This window comes from Pyxicephalus adspersus, chromosome 6, assembly GCF_032062135.1.
Source record: "Pyxicephalus adspersus chromosome 6, UCB_Pads_2.0, whole genome shotgun sequence".
Lineage (NCBI taxonomy): Eukaryota > Metazoa > Chordata > Amphibia > Anura > Pyxicephalidae > Pyxicephalus > Pyxicephalus adspersus.
The window spans coordinates 68,193,879-68,207,695 of record NC_092863.1 but is presented as its reverse complement, the minus strand read 5'-3'; the positions used below and the strand labels follow the sequence as shown (position 1 = coordinate 68,207,695).

Below are 13,817 nucleotides of genomic sequence, written 5' to 3'. Positions count from 1 at the left end.
TTTTATGTCTGTTCACTGTGTTTTGCCTGACAGGTAACTGGTGCAGTCAGACATAAAAAATAACTAGAAGCAGCAATAAGTGAGCCACAATGCAAATAGAGAAGGGACAACTTGTACCTGTTCATAAAGGCAATTTGGAAATAGCAGTAGAATTTAACATTAATGGGGACAGTTTTTCTTGTGATTCTGCTTGTTTAATTTTATCAGATTCTGTACAGTTTTAGTCATGATTTTAGTTACATCTGGTTACTTAAACATATAACTTTACCAGCACTGGGATTTTGGTTTTTATAGTATGAAGGAACTGCTTCTAGGAAGGAAACTGAATGTATTTATTTATTTATTGATATATCCAAAATAATAATTAAAACACAAACATATAAATAATGGTAAGGCTGTTAAATGCATTAACATCCATCAACAATAATGCACAGAAGCAGCAGTGTTATTGCCAACACATTTTAAACACCAAATTTAATGTAATCTTGAATAACCTAATGCATGTGTCAAATAATTTTATTATCACTGTATCATTGAACTATTAATGGCTGTTAAAGAGTGTAGATTGCTACATCTGCATTTATAATTGCTTTAAAGAATAAACTTAGTCCTGGGCTGTTTTAGTTTGAAGGTAGATTTTTGTGCTAACACTGTTAAAATATTGTACGATGATCTACATTATATGCATGGCTCATATTGTTGTCAAACAAGCCTACAGCATAATACAATAACTCTTTCTTAGGTTACTTGTCTGTGCTTTATCGTAGTTTACGATGTAAAAAAAATTGCATAATACTATTGTTCTAGATTAAAGCAACCCAGGCCAATGAGAAGTTTTGAAGGCTCTGGTTATACCTCTCATTGCATTCTGATCTATAGGAAACACATAATTCTGGCGTTTATAAAATGTTTAGACTAACTATGACCAGTTGTGTATGTTTAAACCTTTTTTTTTTTTTTTACAAATACAAATATATTAAAAGTATTATTGTACTTGATTTTTTTTTCTTTTTATATTAAACATAATCACAGTTCCTTAAAGGCTTTATTACGTAAAGTACATTTGGTGAATATGAAGTGTCTGCGTCATGTCTTTTGCTATACATCAATAATAATCATAATAAACAGAAAAATAAAACTCAAGGCACCCTGAAAAGTTAACAAGTGTCCATACTTGAATGTTCAAACAAGACTATAGGTAGCTGTCCAATTATTCAACCATGTTTTGTCCCACTACTAAAGATTTATCGGTATCTACTTATTTAAGCAGAAAAACATGTATCCGTCTATTACTTAGGTCCGAATATTCCTTGGTTATGCATATATCAGTTGTTTAAAAATATTTCCATAAATCTTTGGGAGCCATCTGAATTCATTATTTCACAACTAAATTGAATGATGCTCTTTAAATACCCATGTATGTGGTAGATGGCAACAGAATCTGTTGCAGTTGTTCTATCATTACAGAGGTCAAATGGGGTCAAAAACCTCACTTGACTATCAGGGTCAAGCTGTTTTCCTTTGCAGTTGAGTATAAACCATGCATATCATTCTGATAAATAATTTCTTGAGTCTGTTATATAACAGTACAATAAAGTCAGTTAAAAAAAATCAGTAAAAGACTTGTTTTCACATATATTGTAGGACTGTGAACCAGGGCAGTTATCTATGGCTGCCTCCAAGAGTTAAAGCATGGTCATCTTATGTACAAAATGTATGTGAGTTGTGAAACAGCAAAATAAAATGGTAGCACCTTGGAGATCTATTTTATGGTATTATCTGCCTATGTTTTAAATAGTAGAAGAGCGTTCTGCACTCTAGATGACTTAAAATATATGTAAAAAAAATAATATTTAATAAAAATCCCCCATGCCCCTCTGCTAATCCCTTAGTGCAGGTAAGAGTGCTTAGGAGGTTCAATATTATCTTCTTAGATGGACATTTCCATGGAAACCCTCAGAACATTCAAATATCATTGTTTTGCCATATGTGTTACTAGTTGTGTTCATCAAAGCTGAATCACGTTGCACGTCCTTTTTCATTTCATCCGTCAGTCAAATCCATATTTGTTGGTTAGTGTCTCCTTGACAGTCTGCACGAAAGTGTATGATTTCCAAAAAACGAATAATAAGGAAACTTTGTTTCACTAGTTTTGCTATTAAATTTTAGCATTTAATTTCGAGTTCCTTTTAAAGCATCCTAAAAACAAATATTTTGTCTATATTGTTTTGTATTTTAAGTATTTACTCTGGAATTTAGATTCACTTGAAATTGGGGGGAAAAAATTAAATGAAAAGCAGAAAACAAAGTTTCTTTCTCGGGTGAAGCAATCAGGTGGATCTTTGATGTTCCAAGACCCTGTAATATTCTGCAGCTGGTCTATGAAGTATACTCTGCTATAACGTCAAAAGCATTGCCAGGAGAAACAATAGGGTTGTCAAAAGCCAGTTTGGTATTCTCAGTGTAGGTGCTGAATTTTCACCACGGGATGGCTCAGCTGATTCATGAATTGTATCATCTGTTCAAATATAAAACACACAGTCAATAATGTTACCTGTAAAATGCATTTATTATATAAATAAATTGTTTTTTTTAATGAAGATATATTACTTCTCCTCCACCTCTTCTATCACTATCTCTTAAATGTAAAAGATTTTAAACTCTTGGTTTAAATATTTATGGCATTCCTTTACTAAAATTAAAATAAACCAATAAAAGACAACCTTTACATGTAAAATGCACACATTATTTTCATGCAAGAATATACATATAGGCATATAACCAATACATATTAATAGGCAGTAACCAATACAGTGATAAATATGCTAAGCAGATGACCTGTTTTCTAAATCGATCTCTCTGAAGCTTTAGACTTGTTCAAGTAATTATGTTCTTATATTTTATGGCCAAATGTTTGTGCCACTTTGACATGTATAACTTGATAATGGGCTTACAATGGCATTGAGCTAATTACTATATACAGAGAGCAGTGGCTGATTTCTGCTACAGTTAAGGGCAAATTTGAGCAACACTACCAATAAAAATATAATGTATTTTAAAATAATTCCTAATTGCTGAAGCTTTGTTACAAAAAAAAGGAGGTATAGCAATAAATTGCGTGCTGGGAATACATTCACTACTCAAAAGTAGTTACTGTTTTATTAATTATTTTCCGACACTCACTTGGTTGAATGTTTGTTAACAATACATTGGACACTTATAGGTGGGGTAAGTGTTGTTACCAAATATCAGAAAAAAGGGGTGCATGCAAGTGAACCTGGATAGACGTGACTGGCCCTATCAACATTTATTATGTTTTTAAAGATGACAAACATTATATTATCCCAAAAAAATTAACAGAAAAAAGAACGTGCAGAATATAGTCTATTCTATAAAATGTATTCTATACATTTGCAAAATATATCATACCTATATCCTGTACATAATATTTTATTTACACATATCTCAGTATCTTTTATTGATTAGCTTAAATATTAACAAAACCTTAATCGTATCCAGTACAAATCTCTAATGTAAGGTTGCAAGATAAATGGATTGGTTAGGTACACATACTCATGTTTTAGCAAAGCAGTTCCCTCTGTATGCCACCATTCCAAGACACAGGAGCTGTTCCATAGCAAGGGTGAGGTTATAGAAGGTGAAATGTTATGGGGTTAATAAAGTCTAATGAACTGAATTAGAAGAATATAAGCAAGAGTGGTGTTCTATTGCAGTTGGTATAGAGAGGGAGCTATTAGGTTGCTTTGAAAAAAGGTCTTTAATCCTACTCCATGGCTAATATACTAAATACACTTTGCATATTGCAGCAATGTTTTTATTTTTTTACTTTTAACAGCTTCTTATATGACTTGTACATGTCTTGTATGTATGTGTCCATTAACAATCAATTCATCTAGAAAGCTTACTGAAGAATAAGATATAAATGATTCCTAGTGATATAAATACTCACAACACTATAATTTTATAATAACAATTTCAAGATATTAAAGAGCAAATTCTTCCACCATGCTTTTATTTTTTTATTAATTTCTTGTATTTTTTTTCCTTTCATTAAAAATACAGTATAATTTTTTTTTCTTTTTCAGAATAGGGATATTTTTGTATTTAAGGTTGCAAGTTCTTAACTCAGTTTCAGGGTTCCAACAGACACAGTCACAAATGCCATGGTGTGACTTCAGAAGAATGCAGTTATCAATCAACCTGTCTGAATTCCCCATTGGAAATCATAGTAAAGATAGGATTTAGATTTCCCTCTTGATGTTGATCTGCCACATTCTTCCTAAATCAGAACAAGGCAGTAACTTTAAAGACAAAGTTATTTGTGAGAACCAAATGGCTTTGGTGGTAGAACCCTAGAAAGCAGAGAAAAGACCCTGATCTTAATCATGGTCTGTTTCACCCAGAACTAATATTATCTCCGATTACTTTTTAGATCGCTCTGAGGTTCAAGTGGAAGTTGCCACTTTGTCAGCTCCATGTTCCCCTAATGTTACACTACAAATTTTCAATGTTAAACACAATTGTCGTCTAAGAAAATTGAAAAGATTGTAAACCGTTAGGTAAAGTCATTATAAATCATGGACAGACTATACAAGTGATAAGCAGGGCATGGCAGAGTTGTAAGCTGTCCATATATGCTTTTGTCTAATTAATGGAATAATGAAGTTGTTTCCTAACTTTTCGTCATTGCGTTTCTATGCATTAGATTCATTTCCAAGTGCAAAAGCATGTTACAGGCAGAGATGGTGGAAGAAGCAGCCACACACACACAGCTCCATGGTAAACCCAGCGTCCACCCCAAATTTTGCCCCACAAAATGCAAAGATTCATCTCACTGACTGAATTCTGGGCTGGTCAGATTGGCAGGTAAACTTGGTGCTTCAATGAGATCAAAGCCTGCAGGGGAAAAGAGAGGAGTACCACTATGCTGCAGATGAGTACTAGTAGGTTATGATTATGGGTGTGTGCTGTAGTCAACTGTTCCCCATGCTCTGTGTTTGTATAAGGTTAGTTTCAGCCAAAATGCAGAAGATTCAGCATGTGGTCTACAAGGTAACTGGAGACCGTTCCCGCCACAGCAGTTACAGGTATTATCCAATTTCCTAATTGGCTGTGAGATTATTCACTTGATTTTTTTGTGATTTTAGTGCTTTTTTTTTACATTTTATGCTGTCCAATAACTGGACATTTTTTCAGTTATCTTTAAGTGTAAAATAATAAAAGTGTGACATTATGTATTTTGAAGTATATCACAAAATGGTATTTTAAAGCATACACAGCCAATAAAGTGAACTGTATTATGTATTAGCTCCACTTGTCTTTTGTTTGTTAAGTCTATATACATTCAATCTACAAGACGTCTCCGTAGTCTCATTGTAGATTAATGCAGCATTTAGGGAACATAAAAGGCAACATAACACTTTAAGCACTGGATATAACCTCATTAATTTCATAAGACAGATCATGAATTAATGAAAGTGGAGTAAGTGATCATAATGGCAGACGGAACTAGAACTGTGAAAGGATGCCAATGAGAGGGGTTGAAGGTCTTAAAAAAATAGTTTGAAATGTTGACCAAAAGTCAGACATCAAAACAATGTCTTCTATAAGCCACAGTGAAACTGAAGCAATGAAAAAGTTTAAATATATTGTTACAATATTAAAGCAGGCCCATGGTGTAGTTTATGAATAGTGAGCTGGCTCTTCATCGTGGTAGCAAGCATCCTCAGGTAAATTCATGCATTCATATGTTTAATAAAGGGTGTCTGAGTAGCCTGAAACCCTTGGGTGTGCTGATAGCATTTAGAGCATGGGTAAACTTGTGTAGGTCTGTATAAAAAATGATAATACTTGGAGACATCTGTAGATACCAAGTGACCAGAAGGAAAGCCAGCATGCTTTACCTAAAACACCCACTAAATACCTTAAGTCCCCCACTACACAGACAATAAAGCAAAGGTTAATTCTCTACAGGTGATTTGTGTTTACTGCCCAATCTAACTTAGGCTGGGTCTACATGGACGTTTTTATGCAGTTTTAGTAGCATTTTAAAGCTTGCCTTTAAAATGCTATAAAGCGCCTATGCCGCGGTTTCCCGCGTTATTTTTCTCCTGGTTTTTTTTGTGTTTTTAACTAGTTTGCATATTAGGTGCTTAAGTGCTAGAAATATCCCTCTGTTAATAAAACTATCTTCCTTAAAAAAGCCTACTCTCTATTCCTTTCTTACTTACATATAGATAACACTATTTCTGTAGCTATATTTTATATATTTGTATGATTTTCTACATGATTTTCTACTAACCCATTAACAATCTTGTTGGAATAGATAATTGGAGCGAAATACAAGGACTGGAATATTTACCTTTGCTGCTGTTTTGAATTCTCTACGGTGTCATAATTGTGAAAATGAAATCTGTTTAAATGGAGATTAGATTATTTCAGATTGGCCGAGTTCTGGTTCTAGGTTTTTTTGTCACATTACTGGCGCAGGAGAGATTTGGAGTATTTTATTCTTTGGGAAAAGTTAAATTACCAAGTTTGATTCCCTGGACTTTTTCCTTTGTTTCTTTCAATGGTAAGCAGACACAAGAAGTTTCTAGATTTCTTTCCTACTCCATAGACCAAAACATCTACATTTAGGATGCTCAAATGTGAAAATTTGTTGAAAGAGCTTTAAAAATAAATATATTAATGTCTGCTGATCCATTTAATATTCAATGGAACTATAGGGCATGACCTGTAACAAAAAGCTATAATAATTTATTGGAATGCAAATGTCAACTCTTTTTATTGTTTTTAACTCTAGAGAATGGAATAAATAAGCAAACATAGTCTAAATCCAAGTGTAATGTATTTTCCTGGTGACTGAGAGCTGGAGTAGCTCAAAAATGTTGGGTTTTTATATTTGCTCATAAAGAAATGGACCTGCAAGGTAAAAAAAACTGTGATTGATGCTTTTATGAAAGCTTTTAAGGAAGCATTGCTTTTGTTGGGTAAGGAAGAGAGAGGGTAAATATCACATTCTCTACAACTGCAGCTTGTGTTTTTTTTTATTCCAGCTGTAGAGCTACACTTATCGTGGAAGATATAAGAAGATTCCAGGAAACACAAAGGACAGACCTGGCAGACCAGCTAAAAGAGAGCTATAAAAAGTGACCTGGAGAGACACACCAGAGGAATGTGCTGGTTCTGATTGTCATATATTGTTATTTATATAAGAGATAACCAAATATTACTTTTGTTAATCTGAGTCGAGTAGGTTTGTAATTTTATTAGCTAACTGTGTAATGAGCATTCGGCTTTAAATAGAAATTGCCATCTTTCTGGAAACCACTGTAACATATTCAGCCTACCTGATTGTTTATTTTATTTAAAAACTGATTAAAAGAAATTAATCAATTTGTATGCATTGGTAATTTTGTTTTATAATACTACACAACCAAACTAAAACATCTCTGGGCAAATAAGTATACAATGTATACATTGATACACATACAAGCACAAACACTCACATATCTGTATGCATGATACACTGTGCATCATACAACAAAGCCAGAAGATAATATATAAGAGACAGTAGACTGAAGCCTTGCAGAATTGGAATACGAATGACCAATGTAATGAAACACCTGTTGTTTAATAAAATATATCTGCAGCTGTACCTAATAATCTGGGCTCAATGTTAATATTAAGAGCAATAGACTCATTCTATATTACTTGGTAAGTGTGGCATATGAGCCTATAGATACAAGTCATTACTTAATTAGAGACTTATCAGAGATTGTAGGTTACATGGAGAAACGTAAAGCACATCTTATTTGATTAGACAAAGTATTACTTATTACCCTACAGCCTTCTTGGTAATAATCAGAATCTTTGCCCTCAATACAAAGAGAGATCTAAATGGTCAAATATTACCTTTTTTGTCACTCAAACAAAAAAAACAGCCAACTGCGACTATACATCTATCTGAAGTATATACACTTAAAATGAACACATTGTGAAAATGTCTGTTTTCATGTTGGAACTTGGAGAAACACCCACACATGCACAAGAGACATACAACCATGTTTGCATAGGTTTCCTCCAGGTACTCCAGTTTCCTTCCACATCCCAAAAACATGTAATTAGGTTAATTGGCTTCCTCTTTCATTTCATTTCGTTTCATATGACTATGGTGGGGACATTAGATTGTGAGCCCGTTCAAGCACATTAATGACAAGACTATAGACTTTGTAAAGAGCTGCATAATATGTTGGGGTTTTATTAATACAAGTTAGTAATAATAATATTTATAATATATTAATATTATGGAGACTTTATTATTCTGACAGGCCTGCTTTAAATTTGTACCTTTTAAAGGTACAACATCCCTTGTTGCAGTATTTGTACTGTATATTGACATTTTTCTTGCTGGTCTATATGCTTCCTATGAGATTGTTATGTACCAGCTAGGTGCAGACACACGGCTCAGATGAAAATGTTAATAATGAGAAAAAATTACAGACCTTGTTGAAGACAGAATAAAATTGTAACCAGGACGCATCTTTAACTAATCAAATAAATCCTCAGGAATAATGTTAGGAAATGTGAATATATTGGCAGAACATTGAATTAATTTAGGCAGACAACAGATAAACAAATGTGGTACCTTATTAAAAAATTATATTTTGGGTAAATATATACTAATTCTTTAGTAGTCTATTGATACACAGCAAAGCTGAAAATAACAGATTGATTTTCATATTTAAAAGCACAGTATTCTTCTGTTTAACTCTTTCCTTCGGTTGTCTGCATTAAGGAGGTCGTCAAGCTAGGCCGTCACTTCTTTGCATTTTTATGTATAAAAAAACCATGACAGCTATATGTTTTATTCGAAATTATAAATTTCTAACTTAAAAATTGATTATGAAATCATATGATACATATTGCCTTTTATCTTTACAGTAAAAAATGTATAAGTTGTATTTTGATTTCATTAACTTAGACTTATATCTTCAATGTAATATAGAAATATAGACTACCACATCCACATTGAGTGAAGAATGAATGTTACATATATAAACAGTTAAACTCTCCTGCATCTTCAGTGTCTGTCATAAGTATCCATAAAAAGTGACAGTTAAGAAGAAAAGTCATAGAAGAATAATAGACAATCTTCCCCCTGGTTAGCTCACATGTACTGAATAAAATCAGCACATCAAGGAGAATACATTCCTCTTTAATCATTTGCTATTTATTTTTATTCATTGTAATTGTTTTTTTTTTAATTGTTTGGAAAATAAATGACAGATGGTCCAGCAACACCATGAGAATTTGTAACGCATTTTGTTTTGTTCCCAAGTGATGTCGTTATTTTTAGAAATTTGTCTGTCCCCTTAGTCCTTAAGTTACAGATGTGCAGCGCAGAGAGCGCTTTTTGATGTAATAAAGATGGTAGTATCAGAACACAAAAATGATGTTAATTTGTAATGGCCTAACATATGGCAATAATACGGTTTAGACGTATATGTCTCTGTTGTAAGATGTTGTCATATAAAACCTCCAACAACACTCTATATCTTGTGAATCTCCTAAAGATGCTTACATGGATTAGACACTAAATAAAGTATGTTCACTTGCGATCCTGAAATCCTAGAGGCAAAAATGTGCCCTATAGTATTGGCTTAAGAATATATTAGGAAATTATTTATGAACCTGGGACAAAAATAACAAATGCCTCTTTGTTTAGTCAACTAACTGAATTCCTAGAACCTAAACAAAAAATTGGTTACTTACAATACATCACTAAAATAAATATCATGGATGCCTGTAAGCAAAACAAATTCTCTGTTTCTTAAAAAAACAAAATCTGCTTAAAGCGTACCTTAACTCAGAAATTTAAAAATGGCTGGACAACCATTTTATGTTAAGAAAAAATTCTGTTGTTTATTTATTTATTTATTTTAAGTGCAACTCCCTTTTTTTAAAAAAAAAAAGAAAGGGTGCATCACCGCCCCCTAATTCTCGATCGCCTAGGCAAATGGGAGTGTAAAGCCTCCCCGGATACCTACGTCACGCATCCCGGGAGGCTCTTGTAGGCTCCTACTGTACATGTCTGAGCATCTCGGGCATGCGCAGAAGGAGGCTTTTAGTGAAAAAAGAAAAAAATTGACAATCTCACGCATGCGCAGTGCGATCGGCAAGTTTTTCCATCCTACGTCACCTGATCTCACGCCTAGGTCGGGTGACGTAGGAAGACGAAGCCGGAAGGAGAGGCGAAGATGGCGGCGCCCGGAGCGCTGGTTTGGGGATGGATGCCGGGACTACACAGGTTTTTAGTTTATTTCCTCTTTAATCATAGGTAAAATGTGTAAATGCATGCATATAAAGTATACATAGATAGTGTATATTTTTTAAACACTGTGTAATCAACCCCTTCTTGTTGTTCTTCACACTTGGCTGTAAAGTGTGACATGGTCTTTTGTGTTTCTCTGCACATTTGCTTTAAAGAACATATTTTACAAACTATTACAAATATGTGGGAAATATTAAACTGAAAATACCATTTTCCATTATTTGGGATGCATGCTGATTACAGATCAGTGATGATTATGGTGAGGAATTTGGGGAAGTTTAGAGATAGAGTAATTTTTTTAAACTACAGAGTAGGCCATGGTCAAAAAATATCTGCTGGCACCGTAGAAAACTATATTCAACAACAGTTTCTACAGCCAGTAAAAAAGATCTCCACTTTATTTTACTTATAACCCAAATAAGGCAGTGAATTTTAAAGCTGTATAAAAATATTTTAGAACTGGATTTCTGGTAAGTGCATCTCCATCATTAACGAAGATGGTTTCACTCAACGAAGGGAAAAACAAAAAGCTGTAGGAAAAGAAAGAAGAACAATCGTTTGAAGTTGTTCTTCAAGAGATGTAGGTGCCTCACCTCTGCTTCCTGTAAGAATGCACACCAGCCTTTTGCAGGGTTGTGTTCAAGAAATAAAATCTATCCTAGGTGGTAGGGGTGAAACACAGGAATGTATTTTTTTTTCTTTTTGTTTAGAAAAAGCTTTAAATTGTCCTAGCAGGGGATATGACTTTGAGGGGGGCTTTTATTGGAGCAGAGTTTCCATTTTAATAAAAAGTCTACTTTGAAGCCAATATCTGAATCTGGGTGGACAAATTCTTTGAATAGAATATTTTACATTTTTTACTTTATAAATGTGTATGCCTTTGAATAAAATAAAAAATGCATACATATAGTTTAACCTCAAATGAAAAACATTAATGGTAAACAACAAGGATGGAGTTAACATTAAAATGTATTAAATGTTGAGTCTACTTATCATGGTATTCTTGTTTAGCTATGTCAACAATGGGCAAACGTTCACCAAATGTTGTGCCAAACCCCAAAAGTGTTATGTTGCTTTATTTTACTGAATTGTTATGGCAACTACAGGGACTGACACATACAGGAACTATCACAAATTACAGGGGCACAGACAAGGGGGTGTATTGTGTCATGCGTTAGAGGAACATCAATCAGGAAACATATAACCATTTCGTAAAGCACTCATCTAAGATCTAGTTTTTTCGAGACACTTGGGAAACACAAACATAAATACATAAAATTAAACACAACAAGTCATCTGCATGCGAGATATTTATTTTCACTACATATTTAAATTTTTATTTAAAAACAAGAAAAAAAACCATAATGCAGCAGCCGCAAGCCCAAAAGAAATCGCGTATGCATAATGTCTGTCATGCATTGCATAAACATGCTAAAGAAATGAGGGTAACTATGAAAGCCGTATCACGGCTCTACATAGAAAACGTGCAAAACATGCAAGGCTTGGAATACAAAGCACCAAAGGGAGAAAACAAGTTGGTTAAAAGAGATTTCTCTAAGCATACTAACCTGCTGGTTCTAATGAATTTTCTACTTTGTCGTTAACATCGAAAACACGGTCATGAACACCTATAGTTTTCATACAGCTGTCTATAATAAAAATAGAGATAGCCAAATATGTTAGTGAGATTGTTTTTTGTTTTGCAGCTCCACCACTTTCGTTATGTTAATTCTTTATTTTATCTTATATTTTTGTACTATGTGTTTTGCTTAGAGCATTTTGAGCTACAGGGCATTTTCCTTATGCCAAGCATACACTATTGTTTTTATTCAATCTAGACATCAACAACATTTAAGAAACAACAAGTTAGCAAGTAGGCATGTTTGTAACAATGCTAAATGAGGAATGATTAGAAAAAAAGATGCAAAGTAAATCACAAACGTTGACTACCGGTATCACACAAGGCTTAACATTTAAAAGAAAGAAAAAAAACTTTAATGCTTTTAATTATAGCACACAATAAAACATGCATCCGAGGGCCATCTTTAAAGCAGAAATAAGGCACTTACTTGCTGGTCGTACATAGACTCTGAGCTTTAGGCAGGATCTTCTTCCATTATCTGGAATTGCTGAAGCTGAAGAAAAGAAAAAAAAAAAGTTTTTACTGTAAGCTCAAATATGTTACAACATAGGTGTTGCAAAGTTCAATTTTGAAAATTAGCGATCAGGCAGGTCTTTATTGCAATAGGGGACGGATGATGCCCCTTCTAAAATATAACATACTTATATGCCTGATCTCTGTACTCACCAAAAAATGCTGAGCTGGCCATGCATTCAGCTTTCCTTGCGCCTGCGAAGACTAAAAAGACTTCTGCATGGCTGTGCAGGAGTTATGTCACCATGTACCAGCCAATCAAGATGAATTTCTGAATAGATTAACAGGGGTTTTACGCTTAAATAGATATTACCATTTTCCAATGGTTTATTTAACGGACCAAAAGGGAACAAATAAGAGAAGTTCATTTCTAGGGTTTAATTGTTTTGAGTGACATTCTGATTCAATACAAAAGGTTGTACATATGTGCATTCCATATAATTTAAAATATGATAGCATATTAATGAAAACATAAATAGCATTAGATTCATATGTATGGAAGTGTTGAAGATGATACATGGAAATATTTTTTCCCATCTGTTTGCAACATTTTGATTTTTTCCATATGTACATGCAGCCTAATTTGGACAATGTTTCATTAAACTCTTTAAATTATCTTCCTGCATACCACTAAACAGGCAGATGCTCTTAGCATGTGAGATAAAAGCATCCCACCACTGGGACCTCAGATTCCAGTGTGATGAATAAAAAAAGATTCTCATAGCTGTACAGCAACCACAAACCAACCTGTTCACATTCTGGTTAGACTTTGAACTTTTGGGTTAATTAAGAGAACCACTTGGGAAAAAAAATAATGAGCAGGTAATTTATACAAGCAGCCTCTGAGTTTTAACGATGATTAATTGCTACTTTCTGAGTGTTTTTACCACACTAGACTGTAACTGCATGAGTATGTGCCATGTGCCCCTATCAGATATTTTCTGGACACATTTATAAAGCATAAAATGAATGCATGGTGGATAAAAAACCATTAACCATTGAAATATCATTCACATGGTGTTTATGAAAAACACATTCACCAGTTGAATTGTGCAAGAAAAATTTTCACAATCTGTATTTTCCCATTCTTCAAGGGAAATTCTGAACTCAATAGAATTTTCTAATGTTATAATACGGGCATTGTTACATTTACTAATAATAATTACCCCCTCAGTGCACATGACTTTATCAAGGAGACTCACATCACTCAATTGCCAGATCCACATTCACTAATTACCTGCTGCACTAAAACAACTTTAATTGGCTAGGCTCATATTTGCCACATTATAACTTGGTGAATATTTG

General features: G+C 33.6%; 1 protein-coding gene across 2 annotated transcripts in view; it reads right to left on the bottom strand.

The window, feature by feature from the left end:
* Positions 1-327: 327 nt before the first annotated feature.
* The window catches only part of EFNA5 (ephrin A5), a 283,297-nt gene continuing 269,807 nt past the window's right edge, over positions 328-13,817 (bottom strand). Inside the window, exons 3-5 of one of the 2 annotated variants that reach the window (XM_072416110.1) lie at positions 12,427-12,492; positions 11,926-12,006; positions 328-2,518 (exon numbers count right to left, since the gene is read on the bottom strand). In XM_072416110.1, the coding sequence (XP_072272211.1) occupies positions 2,397-2,518; positions 11,926-12,006; positions 12,427-12,492 (269 nt within the window). In that variant the 3' untranslated portion in view covers positions 328-2,396. The remainder of the gene's footprint in view (positions 2,519-11,925; positions 12,007-12,426; positions 12,493-13,817) is intronic. The other variant, XM_072416111.1, reaches the window with a different exon arrangement.